Consider the following 22,773-nt stretch of genomic DNA (forward strand, 5'->3'; position numbering starts at 1 on the left):
ACCTTTCCATCAATCTGAACCATTAATTTAACATCTGTTGTCATGGTGGTATTAATTTGTTAGAAACTAGCATATAGCTGAAATTTGGCCTGCAGCACAAGGGTCTAATTTGGGTCTGGATTTAAGTTTTAAATTAATTTGGCGGTGATTAAGCTTTCAATGCTAAACCTTGACCTTTAACAAAGCTGTGTTCATATCCCAAGAGAGTTCAAAATTGCATTGACTAGCATTTGGACCCCATTTTTAAAAAATTTGTCCATGTTATTTTTGGCACTATTTTGTTAGCTTGTCTTCTGTCTTTAAGCATGAAACTGCAAGATTAATGAGAAAAAATAATGAGTTAATTACTGTCTTACGACACTAAATAGTCCTAAAATAGTTACCGTTTAAACTTTAACTGAAATCAATGCACACCACTCCATCCAACCTACCAAGATGTTATCAAAGAAGCTGAGAAGGTCAGCAAAGATCTTCACCAGAAATACATCAAGTAAGTTTAAAAATAATCACTTTTTTTGGTTTAAGGCAATATTATCTCATGAGAAGTTTAATAGTCCATTTTTTAAAGAATATACTTGAGTAAAATGAATTGTTGTACAGGAGGTAATGTGCAATTAATACAGACAGGCATATAGAATAATTGTTAAATATTTAACACAGACTCATTTGTTAGCCTTTTATCTTCTTATTTCTTTTAGTCTACATAAGCAAACCCAAAAGGCAATTGCAAAAATAAAGTGGGACCAGATCCAGTTTAACAAAAAAATTGACAGGTTTGTACTACTTTTGATAAAAATGTTATTAGTCAGCGCAAGATTTTTTTCAATGCCTGAAGTAATGTGTCAATTGCTGACTGTATTAGCTTTAATGAACACGTGAATGGTGAGATGAGAGAAATGCACACTATAGATGTAGCCCCTAGGTTCTGTCAATACAGCACTTATTCCTATTTAAAAAAGATGTCATGCTCTGGCCAGGAGAGCTTCTTCTTAAAATATTTCAGTGGTTGTAAAGATACACCAACAGCAGTAACAAATAGACTGACAACAGAAAACTGTATTAAGATTTTAATTGACTTATAGGAAATAGTTAACCTAAAAATTGTTTAATTCACCCTTCCTTATTCTACCCTCTCTCACCATTGCAGGATTTATTTGGTTCTTAAACATTTCCAGGGATTTTACTTCTATTTGGATGTTAATTCTGCGTGAAGAATTTCATAATAGAGTAAAACCGGTCATCTGGCATGCTTGGAACTTTGGTGATGCTGGACTATTGGATGTTACACCAATTAATCCATAAACATGCTTCTATTCCACATTTTTTTACATTACATAATAGTATAATACATTTTCCAGTGAACCCAGTGAGATTAAAGGGTGCAGCAAATATACAAACACTCCAGACCCTGGCTCCAGTCTCAAGTCAACCCATTGTTCCAGTTCCCCTACCCCCTCCCCAAGGCTTTGGTTGCACAGACCACTTACACGCTCGACCCGGCTCACAATTTGTAATAATAAATGAGCTGGATCACCGGGAACAATTGAATTATGCATTATTAGACGTTCACTGTATATATTTACTTTTTAAATAGGTGGAATTTGTACTCTTTCTGCTACTTCTCTAACAATGCAAGTTTCCCAATTTCTCTTGTATGGCCTGCTTTCTTAAGTTCACTTAAGACTGAGGAAGTGGAGAAAATTAATCTCTTGGGCTTTGTCTATCTAGACGTTACAGTTTTTTTTATGAGGTAGTGCAGTGTCGGTTACTTTGCAAGATAGCATAATATGATTAGGGAATTTGATACACTAGGAGTAGGATTTAGCTCCAGTTCCACAGCCAGTTCCACAGTTGTAGTTAATGGATGTGGTTTAGCCTAGAGGCACATGGTGGTGTCACCCAGACTTGAGCTACTGTGTACCCATCTTTGTGACTTGGATAATATTAATGTGAGAATTATCCATAAGATTGGAAATGATAAAATCGCTGCAAGGATTAAAACGATAGAGAAGTAATCAAGTGCAAAAAAATTATATGCACTTGCAGGATCAAAGAATTAACAGCAAATAGTATTTGACAGATAAATGTAGTGCCAACAAAGGACACATTTTTTGGTGTACAACTAAAAGTAGTTGACAGAGTTAGGTATTAATATGAACAGAATATTAAATATTCATCACCATTTATATAAAAAAGAAACTGTTGCTAAAGTTAACAAGATATTGTATTGGGTTTTATTTAAAGAACAATGCAGACTAAATCAAAGAACACTGGTTTGTCAGGCTTATGAATCACAATGTATTGGGACTACACTACCCACTTTTGGTCCCTCACAGAATCCAGAGGAGATGTGTGAGAATAATTCTTGTGTTAAAAATATCTTGGTTAGATAATGTTACCGTGCAAGAGTCAAGACTAGGAAATAGACAAACTGTTTCACATAAAGAAGGGTTGAGCTTTTGAACATCCAACTCAAAATTGCATGTTGTGTGACTAGGTTCCCCTAAACTACGTGAATATGAAAATATCATTTTAGTACTGACAGCAGCCTTGTAAATTTAATCACAAAATGAATCATCACTTTTAGAAAGGACCAGGAGAGAACTAAATTGGAGGGAGAGTTTTACCATACAAAAGATATATAAAAACCTGTTAGTCATGAAAAAGTGTCAATTTTGAATTACAAATTATAGAATTTGTATATTTCCCCAGAAGGAAAGAAAATTAATGTATTTTCTCTACATCATGCAAGGCTGAAAAAAGAGCTCTCCACTAATACAGATGTATTTGAATACGCAAATAAGATGATCCCCAGCAAACTGGTAAGTGTGCATTAAATAATAGTTATAATTGAACTCCTCCATCATTGATGCTACTTATGAATTCTTTTATTCATTGTATGTAACTGATACATTTAGCACCATTCTATAATTATGCAGTGGAAAGAATGCCTCTATTAGTATGACTCATTTTTAACCAAAGGTTTCTTTCTAATGAGGCATTAATCGCAAAAGGCCTGGCTCTGTTTGTTAATAATTATCATGTTTCTTACATTTTAAATTCATTTATTGCATCAAATATATTCTCTCCCTCTCTTTTACGTTTTATTTTTGTTGTAAGACTATGGAGTTTATTACATAGCTTCAATTACAATACAGAAAGTAAACACAATACATTTGTAGTTCTTTGCTGCGATACATCCCAAAACTGTTTCAAAAATCATAAAATGATTTACTTTTGTAGAATGTATAGAAGTGTCTTCAGAAACAGTTATGTTTTTACAGTAGGTATGAATGCTGATTTTATTATTACAAAATTATGGAATTAACAAAAATTCATACACACATCTTACAGCATAACTTATCCATTTTGCTCCACTTCCATATATACAAACTTCACTACCAGTCCACACTTAAAGTATGGGCTTGCCAAACGAACTTGAGTTATATTTCAAGACTGTACAATAGTTATATAGTAGAGGATGTGCTATCTATGTGATGAGACTTAATCCTTGTGTCCAGTTTATATTAAATTGGCAAAAATATTTTAGTCAAAGTTTAATCAGAATAATACCTGGCACAGTATACCTATGTTTAAGAACAACACTATTTCTTTCCTCTCGATTAATCTGTCATTAGAATACAGATGAACCTAGTGAGGAACAGTGGAAATCGAATTCGCCCTCGCCTGAAGAGATTCAGATACAGGAATGATTTGTACAGATCAGAATCCTCACATCAATTACTATCAGGTATAATTTGTTAAAGCCTCTAGTAAACCATTAAAAGCTACAATAATTATCTTGCTACAAAAACAACATTTTCAGGAATGGTATGAAGAAAGATTAAAAGGGTAACTGAACAAATTATATTGTGATCAGTTCTATTCTCTTGCAAGAATATGAATTTTTCCTTTGAATGAATGCATCATAATAATAATCAGACAAAAAGAGGGAGAACCTCATTTACTCATCCTGGCACTTTATTTAAACCTCATGATAAACTGCAGCTCCTCCTCCAGGCTGGGTGGCAAACACAGTTTGTGTCTGCTTGGTTGTTCTTTGACCATTAGCTTTGTAATAGACTTCTTGCACCTTGGCCAGAAAGCTATCCAACTTGTTAGTGGGCACCATTGACACTGTGCAGCCCCCCCATCCTGCACCTGTTAGCCGTGAGCCAACAGCACCAGATTGTCTGAAACAGACAATAAATAAATACAATTAATGTTGTCAGGCAGAAAATAAACCACTCTTGTTTCTAGATTTGCAGGAATTTCTTGTCTAATAATAATCATTCTCCTCTTGTTTTTTTTTGTATGGAGCAAGGTGAAGGATGTTGGTGCTAAGGAATGGAACTCCCCACCCACCCATGGTCAGCAGGCCATTCAAAGTAGGCTTTCATATTATCAGCTTGTGATCGAAGCAAAATTAAATCAGTAGTTGTTTTTGTCAGAAGGGAGAAAAGAGGAGTTAAAGTTTGAGATCAGTAACCTCTCACCTGAACATTTAATTCTGTTTCTCTCTCTGTAGATGCTCCCTGAACATCTCCAGCATTTTATTTTTTTTGAATTTCCAGCATTTGCAGTTATTTCAATTTTTCCTTTTCACATTAATGCACATATGCCTAATTTACAAGGCAAAATGATCCATACAGTAGAATGCACTTTAAAGGAACTTCCATGTCCTTTCCAAAATTAAGTTTAAAAAGCACTGCTTATGATCTTTAATTAATGTCATAAAGACTGATAAAAGAAGCAAGGTTACATATTCTTTCACACTGCATACAATCCATTGAAATGGAATTTAATATAAAACCCAATCAAATTCAATCAGGCCATTTGCATGCAAATTGAAAGATTTGCAAAATTATTTTGGTCCCTGTGTACCTACAAACTTATCCAGGGGATGTTAGGGCTTCACTGACATCAAACCATGCATTGCTTGTTGTTTAATGTCATTTGGGCATGCATGGGTTATGAAAGGCATGGGTCACTCACAGATATAGTCTTAACATGACAGTTGAGTCCTGCTTCTGTGTTAAAGAGGGCTAATCTTCCACACTAGAGTTACTTGGGCCCTTTGAATGCATTCCTTTCCACCCCCCCATTTCCCACCTTGCCACTCCAGCACAATTACAACTGCCAATCCCAAGCCCTCCCCAAATGTCCTGACAATGGCTAATGTCAGTTGTTGTATAAATACCTTAATATACTTAGTATAGTATATATTTTGGAAGAAAGTACTTATGGTATTTTAGACAAAGACAGTCTGGGCTTGCCATTCCTCCTGTCCTTTTTTCTTTCAATTATATATTCTGGCCTGCAGGGCACGTCTCAGTAGTCCAGTCTATGCAACATCACCCGGCACTCTCAACATTGGCAATACATTACACAGACAAAGGAGCTTTACCTGTCGATTTAATGGCTACATCATTTCACCCTATTCTACACATTCTTTGTTTCACCCTTTGTCCTCCCTGACCTACTCTTCTAATTAGTCTAATTTCTCTCTCTCAGTTCTGATTAAGGCTCTATGACTTGAAACATCAACTGCTTCTTCTTTCCATAGAAGGTGCCTTACTCATTTAGTTCTTATAGTATTTTGTGTTTTTGAGTCAGAGCTAGGTCTGAATTTTGTAATTTCTCTTGCAATTTAGAATCAAACGTTATTTTAAAATAAAGTCCACCAGATAAGCAACTTCCATTATGGATCGGGGGTGACTAAATTATATCCAAGAGATTTTGAGTTGCACCTATGTTGTAGTATAAACAACGTTTCACTAAGAATCGTGTAAGAATTACTGATCCAGTGATTGTACTTGTTTCTGGTTAGATTAAGAGGCTCTAGGTCTGTTTCCCAGGAGTCCACTTGCAATATATGAAGCTCATAAAATTTAAGTTGCACCACTCTCATACATTGTTCTTACTTTAATGGTTCAATTTGATAAAACCAATCCTATGGTAAATCTCCACAGTTCAACTGAGGCTCTTGTCACCATGCTGTGGTGATGGCTGTTCTCAGTGGGTGACATATGGAACAAGATTGCCTCCCCTTACAAAAGGGGTTTGCTACAGAGCCCTAGTACATTTCCAACAGGCAGTTAACCACAGTGGCAACCTCTCACTTCACTCCAATTTATGGGGGTACAGTTTACAGACAGGAATTTTATAAACATATTTGCACCCTCATGTGGTGATTCTGTAGTGTAGTGGAGATATTTTACAATTTAAAAGATTAGCTATACAATTAATACCAGGGTCATTGCCTACACTAATAAGGGAGAGAGTTTTCAAAATTATAACTTCTTGGGCAAGTGCAGAGGGTATCAGGCATAACAGGCAACCATGACCTACTGCTACTTCCCTCTACCCAAGGTGAATTACATAACAAACATGGAAATATTATCAAGGTGCAACATTAAATATTGCTGACAATGTTTAAATTGGTGGAACCCTGTTAAATTAGTCCGGGCAAGGCAACAAATTAATGCCCATCCACTGCAATGGCAATTCTTGGCCTGGATGCCAATGAGATCGCATTAGTAGTTTAATGTCTTCAAGCAATTTTCACTGTTTTTCAAAAATTTAGTTTAGAGTCCTTTGAGAAAAAAGTAAATAAAATAGTTATGTACTAAATGAATACAAGCAGCTTGCACAGCTACCTGATCATTTAGATACATTTGTAATCCATTCTCAGAAATTCATCTAAGGACAGAGCCCCTCTTTAACCAGGATCATGTAGCAAATGACTCTGTCAGTTAGCATAGTACACTTTTTAAATGGAGAATGACATATGTGTCTGGTATGCTGCTTTTTTAGGTTTCTAGTCCCCCAAAACAAAAGGTTCAAAAACACAGATTACCTTTCAAAAGTCTAGAATTCCTCATACTTTTGTGTCCAGCAATAATCTGCAGGCATTCAGGTCCGTGGGAGAGGTTTACAGGACACCTGAATCTTTGCATAAATTGCATTATTCCATAATGTAACTTTTCCTTTCGGCAGCTCATATTTTCTGTTTCTCTGACTTGAGAGTACCAAATTAATATTGCTTAGAAATGTAACAAGAACAATGCTTCCTACTGTCTGGGCCAGTTACTTATTGCATTTTTCTTTGACATGATAAAAAGATGGATATTCAGAAATGTAGCAGAGTTAACTCTGTGACTGCTTGCTTACTCACACAATACTTGCATCTGAATTATGGAAGATACCTTAATCAAGTATTAAATTGTTAATAAAACATGATTTTTTAAACTTCAGATCTGTGTTGATGTACTTAAGTGTTTAAGGTTTTTTGACCTAGATTTTTGAGGTCTGGAACACACCCAGAGTTGTGTTCTACCTTGTTGTGACCTTGCACCTTATTGTACTGCACTATCTGTAACTATGACACTGTACTCTGTACTGTTACTGTTTTTACCTGTACTACATCAATGCACTCTGTACTAACCCAATGTAACTGCACTGTGTAAAGAATTGACCTGTATGATCGGTTTGTAAGACAAGCTTTTCACTGTACCTCAGTACAAGTGACAACAATATACCAATACCAGAGATTTTTTTCAATGAAACCAACAGGAAACACCTTTTAGATTTACAAATTTATGCTCGACAAAACATTTTCCCAGATTGTGACCCCTTCGTAAATGAAGGAATACCTGCAGAGCAGTGAGTTAACTGATTATTCAGTATTACAGGCAGTTATCTTTAAGTGTTATTTGTAGCCACTAGTATAGTCTTGCCCTTAGACACAAAGTTAGCTTGCTGAAAAGGTGCACATTGGATCAAATTTAAAATGACAAGCAAACTTAAGTTGCATTAAGGGGAAAAAAACATTTCAGCCTTCATAATGCTGCAAAGGAAATGTATACATTAGTCTTTGTTAAAGTTACAAGGAAGCAGGAGAGAAAAGTGTTAGTCAATAATGAATTGCACAAAAGCATGAAGTGTTTTCTGTTGGCAAGTGATGTAGTAGTACAATATCTTTGATAGTTGACAAATAATGTGCACAGCGTTTCCCATCAGTCTGTTCCACGCCTATTCTCACCAATGTTAAAGCTTTACAAAGAAAATATTTTGCACAGAATTTCATCTCAGTAGGATGTGTTCAAGCTGTAACATGAAATTCACAGCATTTCTGCACATTACATTTCATCTGAGATTGAATTAAACTACTAACTTGTCCAATCCTCCCAAAATCATTTACATTCAATCATGGTCCCTATTTTTCTGGCATGTTCAAATGACAATACTCTGTCCCAAATTTACAAGTGCAGATCCCTTTCATATAATAAGCAATGGCTCCAACACTGATTCTATGAGGAATTCCATTATTTAACATCCACAGACCTGGAAAATATCTATTAATCACTTTGTTCAGCTTCTTGAATTTTAACCACCTTATCTTGGCTGGCACAACCTCATTGATACCTTGTGCCTTCATTTTTATTCATTGCTCTCATACAGAACCTTTCAAAAGCTCAAAATGCAATATCCACAGTATTTTCTTTATCAATATACAAATATTTGGTTAAAATAACTTTGCTAATCTTGTCAGATATAATTTGGCCTTTATAAATTCAAGTTAGTTATCCTTAACTTATGTCCTAATAATTTCTTTGTGAATCAATTGTGAAAAACGTGCATTTGTGTAACATCTCGTTACCATCACAGGAAGGAAAAAAGGCTTTATGGCCACATGTATCTTTTAAACATGATTCTGTTGATGGTATGCTAACATCAGATGTTACAGAAATTGTATTTTAGTGATTGATTTTGTAAGCTGGAGGTAAGGAACATTTGGGTGAATTTGAAAGTGGTGGCTGTGGGTAAATATCATGAAAATTTACTTTGGAATCCAAATGAAAGAAGAAATAAACTGTAGGTTGCAGATCCCCACTTTGTTGTGAATTCAGAGTCAGATCAGGGAACTCATTAACATCAACTGTACATAATGTCAGTTTAAGAGGAGCCCTAAAAAACAACTAAAGAACATTGCTGGAGGAGCTATTGTTGCAATGGCATGATTAACAACAGTACTGGCAAAACTTTGATGGGGCAAATTAACCACACAAAATGCTAGTGAGACTTTTATAATTTTTCATTCTTAGTAACTACTTTCATGTTTAATTCTTTGTATTTCACTATCTAATTTATATACGTATAAATATAGTAATTTTGGTTTCTGATATTTTCATCATGTGGTTGAGATTGGCTATCCTGCAATGCAAAATTTATATGAAGTTACAAGTAATTATTAAGCTTGAACCAAGATGCTTCGAAAACTGATCACTAGAAGGCCATTTCCCATCAGTCTACATATTCAGCCAGTAGATCAGTTTCTCTGGAACAATTAAGGGCACACTCTACTGTCTGCAATGGTTGCAAGTGGTTTCATGTCTACACATTTTTGTGTAAATTTGTAAATTACTTTTTGTAAATATATCTTGAATAAATGCATTTATTACACTTTCCTTCTCTGCAAAACATCTTTGTATAAATATATCCTACTCAGTTCAGCACTATTGAAGCAGATCCATGGAAGTGAATTTGTAAAATGTTTCCTAATCTATATAAAATAGCCCAGGGCAAATAAATCAACTCATTGCCTTCCATCTGTATGCTTATATTTCTACACTCCATTTTTTTTTTGCACCAAGTTTTTGTTCCAAAAATAGTTTTCATACTGGCTTCAAAACTGAAGTATTGTGGTTGCATTGACATAAAACAGACATATTCTAGGATTATGCTCTGAATTTCATGTCTAAATTACTGCTTCAATAAACTGAGATTACTCCTTGTAGTTTCTCTAATTCTTGGCTAAAAACAAAGTTTTGATTTTGTTGTGTTTGTTCTATGGAAAATGTGAAACAAAATATTCCTAAGTAACTAATTAACATATAATCAAACCACTTAAGTCTTACTCTTTTGGAAAACTTACATACAGATGTCTACCAGTTGATCAAGTTCTGGACAGCTGCATTCATACATATCCCTGCAGCTGATATGGCTCTGATTCATCAAGTTCCCCAGCAGTTGCAATGCATTGGCAGAAGTCTCATCACAAACTCTCTTGAATTCTAGGACACGTCTGGCTTCACTGTAAACATGCTTAGCGCGCTGATAAACTTTAAAAGATGTCACTGAATAAAATAGAGTAAAATAAAGAAAATCATTCAAACAACATATTGCCCACTAAATAACAATTGAATGTAAACAACTGAAATTAACAATGCAGTTCACATCACCATTGGAGCTCAAAATGATGAACATAGAGATTAAGGAAAGAATTCTTTTCAATTATGACTGACTGACAAGGTTCTGTTCCAGCTCTGCATTGCTATTTCAGAAATGTTTTGTTTCTTCATGACCACTTTTCTCCTCTGTAATAAATTCCAGTGGTCAAAACTCAATTTGTAGCAACATAAATTTACAATCACCAAAAAGTCTGTTTTTAAAAAAATTGAATTCCTTAATATTTCTGGAAAGTTCATAACTTGAAAAACTGCATGATTTCTGATTTATAAGGCTGAAGGTAACCAAAGAACATTTAAACATCTCAATATAATAATGTGAAATGAACAATGAGACATGGAAGGGAAATCTATTCAGTCACAAGTTATTATATTATGATTAAACAATGATGGTTTCTGGTTCGGCTGCAATTTAATGGTTGTGAAAAATTTAATTTTTAAGGTAATGGTCAGTTTTATTCTATACAATACCCAGAACAACAGTCACTATGAGAGCTTGCACTCCCCTGGAAGAGATGAAATAAATAATAACACGATGTACACATTAATGTCCTTATATTAAAATCTGGAGTTAAAAAAAAATCAGAAAGATCTACAGTTATGAATACTGTTTTAATAAAATCGGGGAACTGAAGAAAAGAAAAGCTGGTATGTACATAGGAGATGTAAAGCATTGGGGGCAATCTGTGGTAGATGTAATAGAAGATAGAAATGATGCAGCAGCACAGAGCTGAAACTTATCAGGACCAGTGTGCTGGGATCCACACATTAGTGAACTCTACTGCTGATTTTGTCAATATATGCAGGCAAGAATGGGTTGTTTACTTAAATATTTAAGAAGATTTACCTGCCACTTGGGGTAACTTGCATACCCAAATTACAGAACACATCAATTGCTATGGAGTCTAATTGCTCCAGAGAATCCTGGACACACCAGAAATAATTGGAAATATAAAGACAATGGTGATTAGTATGCAAGAGGCTGTCACTCATCTTGTGGAACCTCAGTTTTTTTTTTACAATTTATATAAATGACTTGAATGAAGGCACTGAAGGTATGTGGCCTAAAAACCAAACTTTTACAATAAAGTGCTAATGACCCCTAAAAGATATTTACACCTTCTTAAAAATTTATAAAGATTCCATGCATAATCTAGAAGCAATGGACCCTGCAGGATCTAGTGAAAACAAGTGTGACAAAGTTAAAGACTATTTAGCAGTCTTAAAATGGCACAGACACAGTCCAGTCATTGCTGCATAATCCTCCCCACTAACAACTCAGAACTGTTGGAAAAGCTGTCCTATGGAATAGTCAATCAATAGCCTGACAGTCACTCACATATTCACACCAATCATTGCATACCCCTGATTCTTCCCTCAATATCTTTTGCTATGTCCCATTTCACTCGTATGACAGACCCCCAGAGGTGGGAGCACAGAGATATCCCGCAAGGAGGCTAGTGTTTCTAGAAGCTCCCAAAATTAACTCCAGACTCCATGAAGTCTCTTATTTTCAGACTAAACATAGACAAGGAAATTTTGTGCTCCCTGATCTAATGATTCACCACTCTTCTAAACCGAGTACTGGTACTCTTTAAAATTCTTTTCACATAAAGCAGAAAAATAAATCATCATGGTTTATTTAAATTACAAAATATCTCAAAAATTTACTACACATAACTTGAGAAAACCCTTGCATATGAAATTAGTTATTTTCAATACATAAACAGATTAAATGCCTGCTGATGCAAACATCCACTAAGAAAATAAAAATCTTGCACTTCTGTTATATCGTTCACAACCTCAGGACATCCCATAGCTCTTTAAAGATAATTAAGAACTTTTAAATAAGTACAACAGTATTGCAGCAAATGTGGCCGATAATTTGCATACAGTGAACTTACACAAACAAAATTGGGATAACTTGGGAAACTGCTTTGACAGTCATTGGTTAAAGTTGTTGGGGGGGCAGGAATAGGAGAGGGGCTGTGGATTGAGGGAGTAGAAGAGCAAAAGAAAGTGGGAGAGACAAGGGCAGTGTTGCTGAGCTTAGAAAGGCATACTCTCACAGTATCTTCAGAGATACCACCTCCTACCTGACTTCTTCAGTGACTTCACAGGCTCATATTTTCCAAGGATGTCTTTGTTTATTTGAAATGCTGCATGAGGCATTTCATCCATAGTTCTGTGCAATAATTGCTCTTTCTGTGGAGGTCTAGGTCAACTTGACTCTCATTTGTCATGGGACTTTTCAACCATCATTTTCATCATTAGCAAAGGAGACACAGGTTTTCCTTGCAGACAAATCCATATTTCCTGGCAACACCCAGGTCACCTTTATCCTTGGAAAGAGCGAACTGTAAGACTCAGATCACTCCATCATTGTCTCAAACTGGAGGTGGGTTGTCTGACACAACCCGAGTCACATGTCCCTTGTTGATCACAGCTAGCTGTTCATGTGCAATATCACTTTGCTCATGAGCCGATAATGGATAGGATCTCTCTTCTTTGCAAGGTCATTAATCTACTTCCTGGTAGCATGCTACAGTTCCTTTCATGCTCTCAGATGCACCTGTGTGGCAAAGACCAGGCACCTAGCTGGATCAGGATGAGACTGAATAGAGGCATAAAGACTTTGCAGCTTCCATCTGTTTCTCCACAGCAGAAGTTACCTTCTCAAGTAGGCAGTGTGTGGGGAATGATGATCTGCCTCCAGAGTGGAGATCATGGCATCCTGGTGCCACACATTCACCTCAGAAAACATGGAAAAGGACATCTCATCATTCAGGCTGGCCTGACAGCATGCTCACCATCTCAGTGTCCATCCAGATCAGCCTCATCGTGAAAGGATTCCAATCATCACCCTCACCTGAGATCCCTGAGCAGTATGGATGCATGCTCCCTCTCCTGATTCCCTGCAACATGTGTGCTGCTCCTCCATGGAACCAATCCCCAAGGGTAACAGATACTACAATGCAGTGTGTTTCATCCCCAACTACTCCTCCCTAACTGCCACCGACTCCTGGGGCTCTTCTTGGTTCATCTCTCCATGTCGGCACAAGAGGAAGAAAGGTGGCCTGTGCCGATACCTTACACAGAGAAAACAAAGGATAGTTGCACTTGTAAGCTGTGCAACAACACTTTTACAGTAATGCTAAATTGTTTAAGGCCCTTTTGGGAATGGCACAGGTCCTGTTTTAATGGATGATTCTGAATACTGTATTATCTTTTATGAAAGAAAATTGTTTTTAGTCAGTTTTGTGCTGATTTTTCAGGGCAAGTGGAGGTGCAGGGAAGGGAAGAGGCCCGATTGGGCATGAGTATCCATTTGACATAAGGGTAATTTCTAATTTTTTGGCATATGCTTCTTAAATATCTCATGGAAAAACAGAAATAAGGACCAGGATTAGGCTACTGGTCTGATCATCTAATTCCGTTAATATTGTTACAAATATTATTAAACCACCTTTTACAGTTGCTCGTTTCACTATATTTGGAAATCCAGTCTTTATCAGAGCACAAGGAGGACACTAATTAAAAACAAATCATTTGAACTTTTGCACTTTCCTACTCATCTTTGTAATTTTGCCATAAAGCCATTAACTTGTGGAAAGTTTACCACCTGCCTGAATGCCCCATATAACTAAGATACACACTCTGTATATCAGACTTTACAGTAGTGGCTTTGGCAGACCAAAGAGACAGCAATGAACTCAAGACGTAAATAACAAGAATACTGCATGCAAATATTATTACAAAATAACTAGAAAGAAAATAGCTTTTCTAATTAGTTTTGTCACAGTCTGCTCTTTTTTGACACTGAATTGCATACTGTAAAAACATCAGCTTTCAGAAGAAAAATTTACAGCTGTTTCAATTTACTCCAAAATTACTTTCTCCTCTGGGATTATATACCTACCAAAAAGCCAATAACTTAATTCTTTAATTAGTTATTTAAGAAAGTCTTCTCAAAAACTCTTAAGTTAACCAATTATGATGAAATTAAGAATACTGAAATTATGAAAGCAATAAGTCTTTAACTTTAGAAAAATAACTGCAAATTAGTTAGTAGAACAACAAACTAAATGACCAGGGGCTAGCATGAATCCCACAGGATATACTTACCCATGGATGCTTTCTCTATAAATATATTTCTCAATAGCAAGGCTGTTATTATGAGGAAAGCTGATTTCACAGTGCACACTCATTCAAGGCATATCTGAGTTGCGTGAGAGATTTCCATATCTTACATACTCTTGTAAATCACAATTGAACAGTAGTAACCCAAAGAATGAAGTAAACTATAGCTGGTTTTAATTTTAATGCAGCATCCTTGCCAATGACTGGGACTGATTCAGAGGCTACCCTTTGGTAAAGCAAGGCTTTATTGGCCAGATCACCTTAAAATACTTTATGATTTCGGCGCTCTCGTCACGTTATGCATTATGAGCCAGAGTGGTGTTCCAACTACTGGCTGCATATCAAAAATTACTCAGGAGGTCAAGCAAGCTGTTTAGCATGATCAATCTTGCAATTTGAGACAAACAACATACATCAACTGTACACCACATTTCTCTTTAAACATCATTGAAGTTCACAATAAACACTGCTTGAAAAAAGTAGAAAATTCAAATAAATTTCTTTAAAGTTCAGAATTTGTTACTTTTCACAAACACAGACTAGTCAGCATCCACTGATTATATTTTTCAAGATATTTAAGACCAGGTCAAAGGATTCAGAATAACCACAAAGGCAGTTATTACTCATAATGCCACAGACATCGAAGTTAGATGTCCCTGTCATCAAGTCCCAGAATATAGGTTCACATGTCTGGTTACCCTACAGTCGTTTCCAATTGGTTAGGTTGCCTGGGGGAGGTGCTACATTGAAAAAGATCATCTCCAAAAAACAAAAGTAAGAATGGCAGGCATGCCAATAGGGGTCACAAAGTCCTAAAGACTACTAATATACAACATGTGCATTGCCCAAAGGATAGTTTGTCTGTCAAATTTCTGGAAAGAGCATAGTGTGTGGCAAGAGGAAAATTGACATTGTATTTATGCCAGGGATATAATTAGATCTAACAAAAGGCAAAGAAACAAACCAAGACATCTTATTTACAGAAAAAAGCACATATTTTGGGATGACCAGTGTTAATCTTTACTTGATGGCCTATACAGTTCTATGGTCAAATGTTTGCTTTACAGCCAGGGGGTTCCTGGCTCAAATTCACTACCTAAGTATCCCTCTCTCATACATACACAAGGGAATTACTGTAACTGTGCTCCAATCTACTGAGCTGCTAAATGAGTATTACCATCTGGTTTGAAATGAATGCTAGTTTTGCTTAAAAGACAAGATCCAGTCCACAGAAACTGCACCCTCTTTGCTGGGCCTAGTTTTAGATAAAAAATCCGCTTACTTTTTGCTATTTCTATAAATAAGTATCTGAGCACATTAAATTATGTTCCCTTTGCATTTGCTACTTTTCCAAAACATTGCACCAAATCAGTGAAATAAAGTCATTCTTTTAAACACTAAAAGCTACCTTTAAATAATAGGAAAATTATAGAAGACTCCGTATTTTTTTTATGTGGCCAAATACAAAAACACACAAAATTACTTTAGAAAATTTATATTTAAAGATACATTCTCAATATGTATTACGGAAAATAACATTAAAGAGAAAATGTGGATCTGTTTTATACTGTGGGACTACAGCATACAAAATATCGGACTGATGACTGATTTATGACAGTTGCCAAATTAGTCCACATTTTCCATCAGGAAAATCAAAGGATATACATTTATACATATTTGTGCATAATTCTCTAATACATGATTTCTGTAAGACTCTAATAAGCATGCCTAATCAAGATCTTGAGAGGATTTGTTGAAATCATATTCCATACAATTTTACTGTAGCTGCTGTATCGCACATATTAAGGAGTTTAGTGGAAATATAGAAAAATACGGCACAATACAGGCCCTTCGGCCCACCATATAGATTTATGAAATTGTATAGTAACTTTGTTTTCAATGGTATGTGTATTTTCCTTCACGTTGCCATATGTGAAATGTTAATCTCATGGGGTTCAGCTCCAAGCATTAAGTCATGCAGTTACGTTTTTTTTTCTGAACTATCTTATCCCAGCCTGAATCAAATCATTTGCTTAAGACAGGTGGCTGTTGAATGAGATGGCACATAACCAAAAGTCTCCAATTCCAACATCATTTACTATTATATGTTTGTGCGTTATACACTGTGAATCAGATACCCCTTCAAATCTAGACAGTGAAAAAGTGGATTAATTTTATCCCCCCAAGGTTTTGGTCATTTTGGAGTAGACTCAAGTGAGAAATGGTGATGAAGATTTGCTGTACTAGTTCCAAAATACAATTCATTACAACACAGACAACTGTGGTAAGCAATAAAGACTGAGGATAAAATTCTTTAATTCTGTTAGCAGTGTCACCCAGTTCCTGTAGCAGGAACCAGAGATAATCTTCACCCTTCCAACCCACTCCAGAGGTAAGACCCAAAAGCAAGTGTGCCAAGAGTCTTCGTTATTTTAATCATGCAATTTACTGCCATTAAGTCAACTTATACTCAGCAGACTGAGAAAAATCTGGGGAAACACCTCCTCCTAGGTTTAATGGGCAACTACATTTCAAAATGTGATCTGCTCTAAATATTCATGAAAGATCTGTTTTCATTTCTAGTTGCCTGAGAGTTAGTGGATCTTCCAATTGACTGCAGCATTCCTGGGCTTTGATATTGCTAGAGGAATGGTTTGGGGGGGGGGGGGGGGTGGGAGGGGGAGAAATAGCCTCCAATTGCTTCCAATGTCCTACCTGAAGGTGTGAACATATGGCCTTCAGGCAACACCAGCAACATTTGGCTGCGGTATCCATACAAATAGCCCGCTGACACTTTACATTCATGGATGAAGACTTTGTCAAATGAGCACTTGGGTGAGATATTGGAGCGCAAATCTCAGCTGACGGTCAGCAGCAATTACCAAGGATGGAAGGGAGAAAACTGGACACATGGCCTCTTCTGTATTATACAGACTTAGACCTTGGCTAATCTTCTTTTCTCCTATTAAAAACCAAGTTCAGCCTCAGAAGTCACTACTTGTAACTTATGATCTCATTCTTACCGCTCTTCACTGAGCCCTGTTGATTACAATTTTAGCCTCACTAATAGTCTTAAAGAAATAACTTAAATTGTTTTGAAAGAGTTTTTCATTTTTGCCTTTAAAAACTTACTGTAAAATACCAGGTGTTGACTTTACATAACTATTACACATTGAAGGTGACAGAGAAAGTTCTGATCTTCAGCCTTGCATACAGGTTACTAATTTTGTGACAAAATCTTACAGTCCTTTTCAAAATGTTGGAAATACTGATCATACTAGGGGTATGATTCTCGCTTGGGATGCGAGAGGTCCTGGGTTCAAATCCCGGACGAGCCCCCAATTTTGTCACGAACCAGCAACAAAAGAAAAGTCATGATTCGGTGTTAAAAACTATTTTATTAATCACTACTTATGATAATACGTAAAATAAAAGTAAAAATGTTAGTATGTTAGAATTCAAAAATGTTAAACCTTGAACATTAACCACAAAAACTAAACTCTTCGTGTGTGTGTGTGTGGCAAAGCCCCAAACTCCCAGTTCAGGAATGGTTCTTAAAGTTCAGTTCCGCAAGCCATAAGGTGAAACATGAGCAAAGGCTTCTTCAACAACCACCGTTGTCTGAAGATAAGACGTAGATGTAGAGAAACATAGAGAGAGTAATTATGAAGTCCAAATGTTCCACGATGGAACCCAGACAACACCTCAGTGTTTACACGGTAGTGACTTCCTCACCCCAAAAAGCATTCGAATTGTGGTCGTCCACACAAATACCTGTTTCCTTCTACAGGTCAGCAACAAAGTGAACTCTACTGGATTACTTCCAATTTCCATACATGGATTTTTGTGGCAGACACAGTTATTGTTTCTCATCCATCGATGGAGAAACTAGCAGGCTAGTGTCTCTCTCCCTTTTCTCTCTCTCTCTCCCCCTTTCTTCTGACTTCTTCAACGTCATTACGTCCTTTATCTTCTGTTGGCGTAAGCACGCCACACACACACACTCTATCTTAAAGGGACTTTCACTGAGTCTGTAACAATATCCAAACAATAATTGAAATTCTGTCGAAGGACAGTTTCATTATTCTACTTCAGTAACATCTGTTGTACTGTGCTGGGAAGTTAAGAACAAGATCATCAATTGATCAAAAACATTTTCCTTACACAATGGACTAAGCTTTTGCTCAACACATATGGACAATGTGGCTGATGAGTGAAAATTAAATAAACATGGATGTTTAATACCAATTCTTGCAAGAAGTGAACTGATGGCACCAAGCATCCAGCACATAGCATTTAACTCTTAACATCACCACAACAAACAACTGCAGTGTTAAATGGAAAAGGGCACTAATATGGTAATGAATGCTCTTCTAAAGTAGCACCTTGGACCTATATCTCAGCAGAATGCAGCAGGTTTTAGTTGGCCTTCACCCTAAGCCAAGAACCCTTGATATCAACACTAGGACCAAAATTCTTCCAGCACGATGTCAGCCAGTTGTCTTTTTCTAAATTTGTACAAATACATGATTCTAAGTATTCTGCACCATTACAGGCAGATTTATCATCAATTCATTACATGGCTTGCCACTGGCTATAACTATTTCAACTATAAATTAATATTACTTACAATACATCTTTACATATTGCACTTAGTCAATGCACATATATTTCAAATTCAATTTTCAAAAAAGGAAAGCATTTCTCCAGAAGCAATTACTGGGATCTTCTGACCAAGAGTCCAAAGTATAGGAAATACATTTAATACCACAAATAAGATTGTGATTTCAAATGAATCACAACTAAAATGGTAGGACTACTGCATAGTAAATGACTAATCACATTCTGCAAGCAATATGGCAGGACATTATACAAAGAAAAACAGATCTCCAAAGCATACTGGCCAACATTCATCATTTATCGATGCCAATGGGAAGAATATGAATTAGTCATTTATCTGTTTGCTTCTGGTTGGGTACTGCTAACACATTATGGTTATGGTATCTGCTTACACAATAAAACACCACATTTTCATAATATTTATTGGGGTCAGGTACTTTGGAATGTTTCAATAATATTATAAGGTGCTTTTTAAATAGATACAACAAATTTGCAATAATCTAAATGAATGCCACCTGGTGGTGTTTAAATGCATTACATGTGAATGATTTAATGGGGTAAAAAACTATACTCAACTTGAATGAAAATTAAGATTAGTCATACGCAGATAACTACAGTTGAGGAAAGTCATTTTACCTACCTTAGCTATTTATCTGTAAGAACTTGAAAAGAAATCCTTCACTAAAGCATCTGTTTTTTTAAACAATTCCAGGGTCCTTGCCACCACTACTGATGTTGACTCCACACAGTGATTACTCAGAGTGAAAGACTTCCTGATATCAATTCTCAATTTACACATGTGAAAATTTAAATTAGTTTTTCTTTGTCAATACTCAAATACTTCTTTATGATAACCTTTCTAAAGTCCAAATCTCAATTCATAACTCACATGCTAACAGAGAATGTGAAAGAATAGACTGATTACATCTCCAATGCTGAAGATTGGAGCAGTACATCAAGGATTTCTCAATAAAATGATAACATTTGATTTCCAGCAGATTCAGGGAGTTTAAGTTCAGGCTTCTGATGGACTTGACCTTTCAACGGGAAATCCACAGCTCACTTTGCAACTGTTATTAGACAACAAAAGCAGAAACACTAGAAGTTCTTAAGGATTCTAGAAATGTAAAGTAGAAATGTGATTTTGCAAACGTACAACCTTTCTTCCTCATATTAGCTTAATTATTTACTCAAATGTGAAAGTGGTATAGCTATCCAGTTGCAATTATGGATCATGGTTAGATTTCACAAAGTGTGAATACAACAAGCAAACAGAGCGGTCGTGCAGACGTGATGATCGGTGCAGACATGGTGGGCTGATGTGCCTGTTCCTGTACTAATATTCTATGTTCTATGATGTTATTACTTCATCTACAAAGTTAGAAAGTGCAATTTACAGTAAAATGTAGAAAACCAAACAAAACAAAGCAAAACTAAGCAGGTTGTAGCTCAGTGGCTCAGTTAAAGAACAAGCATCAAAGGCCTGGATTATCGATATAGAAACATAATCAAATCCCGCTGGGAAATTTATATCAAAATAATTAAATGAATAAATAGTATCAATAAAGATGACTATGAAACTTATTAAAGATGATCATGTAAGATGACTATGAGCCCAGTGTGTTTTTATGGATTATCATAAAAACACATTGGGCTCACATGCCTTTGAGTAAAAAAAATATAGTTCTTATCTGCTGTTTAATCTTTTTACTAGTACTGATGTTGATAGGGATAAAGTACTGGCCTCTAGAATAGGATGTGCACCATTTGGCTTCAACTGAATCACACAACCAAACTACCCACTCTCCTTATCACCTGTGGTCCAATAATTACCTATTACCTAATCACTTTAATATCAGCTGATCTTATCACTTGCATTTGGTTTAAAAATACCAAAGCTATTACAACAGTTATTTAGCCAAATCAAAGACAAAGGTGGAGATAAACTATTTCCTCTGATGGGACAAAGAAGTATGATGTTAAAATTAGAGTCAGACGGTTCTTAAGTGATGTCAGAAACCACTTCTTCACAGAAAAGATGGTGGGAATCTATAAGGAAACCTCATCCTTGTATTCTCACCAGCCCCCCACCCCCAAAACAAAAACACGCACACACACAACTAAAGCAGATTAGGACATATTAATTCAACATTCCCAAACTAATACTGAATTTTCATTTTAAAAGTTAGGGAACCATGGAAAATGTAATTAAGAAACAGATCAACTATCATCCAGTTTAATGGTAAAGCAGGATGGAGGTCTAGTTCTTATATACTGCATAGTCTTCACTGCATTAAGCACATTGGAAAAATATATCCAACTAAACAAAACAATGAGCTCTGCATTTTTTGAAAATTTGATAAATACTTAACACTTGCTTTTCACTATCTAATGTGAGGAATTGAGTATTTTGCTTTTCATACCTGTTAAACAATAGGAGTGCACCAAGATTTTTGCAATATTTAGTTACTCATGACCAAAAGAATGCAATTAAAGAAAATTTTACCAGCACCTCTGAAACTGTATGACTAGAAATACAGTTCAAGGCACAATCATACTAGTCAGAGTTTGACCAAGGACTCACCATCCTGTGTGTTCTGACTCAGGAAGCTGCATAGTTCCTTTTGGCTGATCCCAAGGCACTGACAAACTTCCTCCTTACTGTAAGGTTCAGGGTGCAGCTCTTGTTCCACAATTGAAAGCATCATGTCCAGATCAACACCAAGCTCCTGCTGTAAGTCTCCCAATTTTAAAACTTTCTGCCACTCAAGACCTTTTGCTTTTGCTAGAACCTAAAGACCAAAAGAAGCCACACCACTGTTAGTTTTACATGAAAGAGTCTTAAAGAATTCTCCTGTTACATCATAAATAGCTTAACATGATAATTCGGTTGGGTCAGTCTCCACTCAATACCGGACAGTTATTTTATATAACCACCGAAACCCTAACCATTTTAGAAGTTTCTGATCTGCTGATAATTCATTAGAAGCCAGCATAGTGTCAGCTGCAGATGTGTATAACACTCTCACCTCATAAAGCAATGGATTCAAAGCCCACTGCTGAGATGGGAGTATAAAATCCAACCTAACCTCTATGTCCTGGTCAATATTTATCCATAAACCACCATTACTAAAACTAATTATTGCATTGCCGTTTGCACAAACTGTCTGAATTAAGGATGACAATGCTTCAGAGGTATTTCATCAGCTATAGGGAGATGTGAAAGACACTATATAAATGCAATTTTTCTTTACACCCAAGAAATTTTGATTCAGCCTACTTTTGTAACATGGCAGGAGATAATTTAGAATCACCCCTCTGCACATATACAGTGGCATGCAAAAGTTTGGGTGCCCCTGGTCAAAATTTATGTTGCTGTGAATAGTTAAGCGAGTAAAAGATGACCTGATTTCCAAAAGGCATAAAGTTAAAGATGACACATTTCTTTAATATTTTTAAGCAAGATTACTTTTTTATTTCTATCTTTTACAGTTTCAAAATAACAAAAAAGGAAAAGGGCCCGAAGCAAAAGTTTGGGCACCCTGCATGGTCAGTACTTAGTTTCACCCTCTTTGGCAAGTATCACGGCTTGTAAATGCTTTCTGTAGCCAGCTAAGTGTCTTTCAATCCTTGTTTGGGGGATTTTTGCCCATTCTTCCTTGCAAAAGGCTTCTAGTTCTGTGAGATTCTTGGGCTGTCTTGCATGCACTGCTCTTTTGAGGTCTATCCACAGATTTTTGATGATGTTTGGGTCAGGGGACTG

The 22,773-nt window shown here is 36.1% G+C and overlaps 1 protein-coding gene and 1 long non-coding RNA gene across 2 annotated transcripts in view; one reads left to right on the plus strand and one right to left on the minus strand.

Moving 5' to 3' along the window:
- Window positions 1–263: 263 nt before the first annotated feature.
- Window positions 264–3,753, plus strand: LOC127583950 (uncharacterized). Its single transcript, XR_007958319.1, has 4 exons — window positions 264–490; window positions 699–773; window positions 2,753–2,822; window positions 3,639–3,753. It is a non-coding gene; the product is annotated as an uncharacterized LOC127583950 (long non-coding RNA).
- Window positions 3,092–22,773, minus strand: part of galk2 (galactokinase 2) — a 97,419-nt gene continuing 77,737 nt past the window's right edge. The window contains exons 8-10 of the mRNA XM_052040397.1: window positions 21,595–21,802; window positions 9,938–10,139; window positions 3,092–4,193 (exon numbers count right to left, since the gene is read on the minus strand). Coding sequence (XP_051896357.1) covers window positions 3,986–4,193; window positions 9,938–10,139; window positions 21,595–21,802 — 618 coding nt within the window. The 3' untranslated portion in view covers window positions 3,092–3,985. The remainder of the gene's footprint in view (window positions 4,194–9,937; window positions 10,140–21,594; window positions 21,803–22,773) is intronic.

This window comes from Pristis pectinata, chromosome 28 (genome assembly GCF_009764475.1).
Source record: "Pristis pectinata isolate sPriPec2 chromosome 28, sPriPec2.1.pri, whole genome shotgun sequence".
Classification (NCBI taxonomy): domain Eukaryota; kingdom Metazoa; phylum Chordata; class Chondrichthyes; order Rhinopristiformes; family Pristidae; genus Pristis; species Pristis pectinata.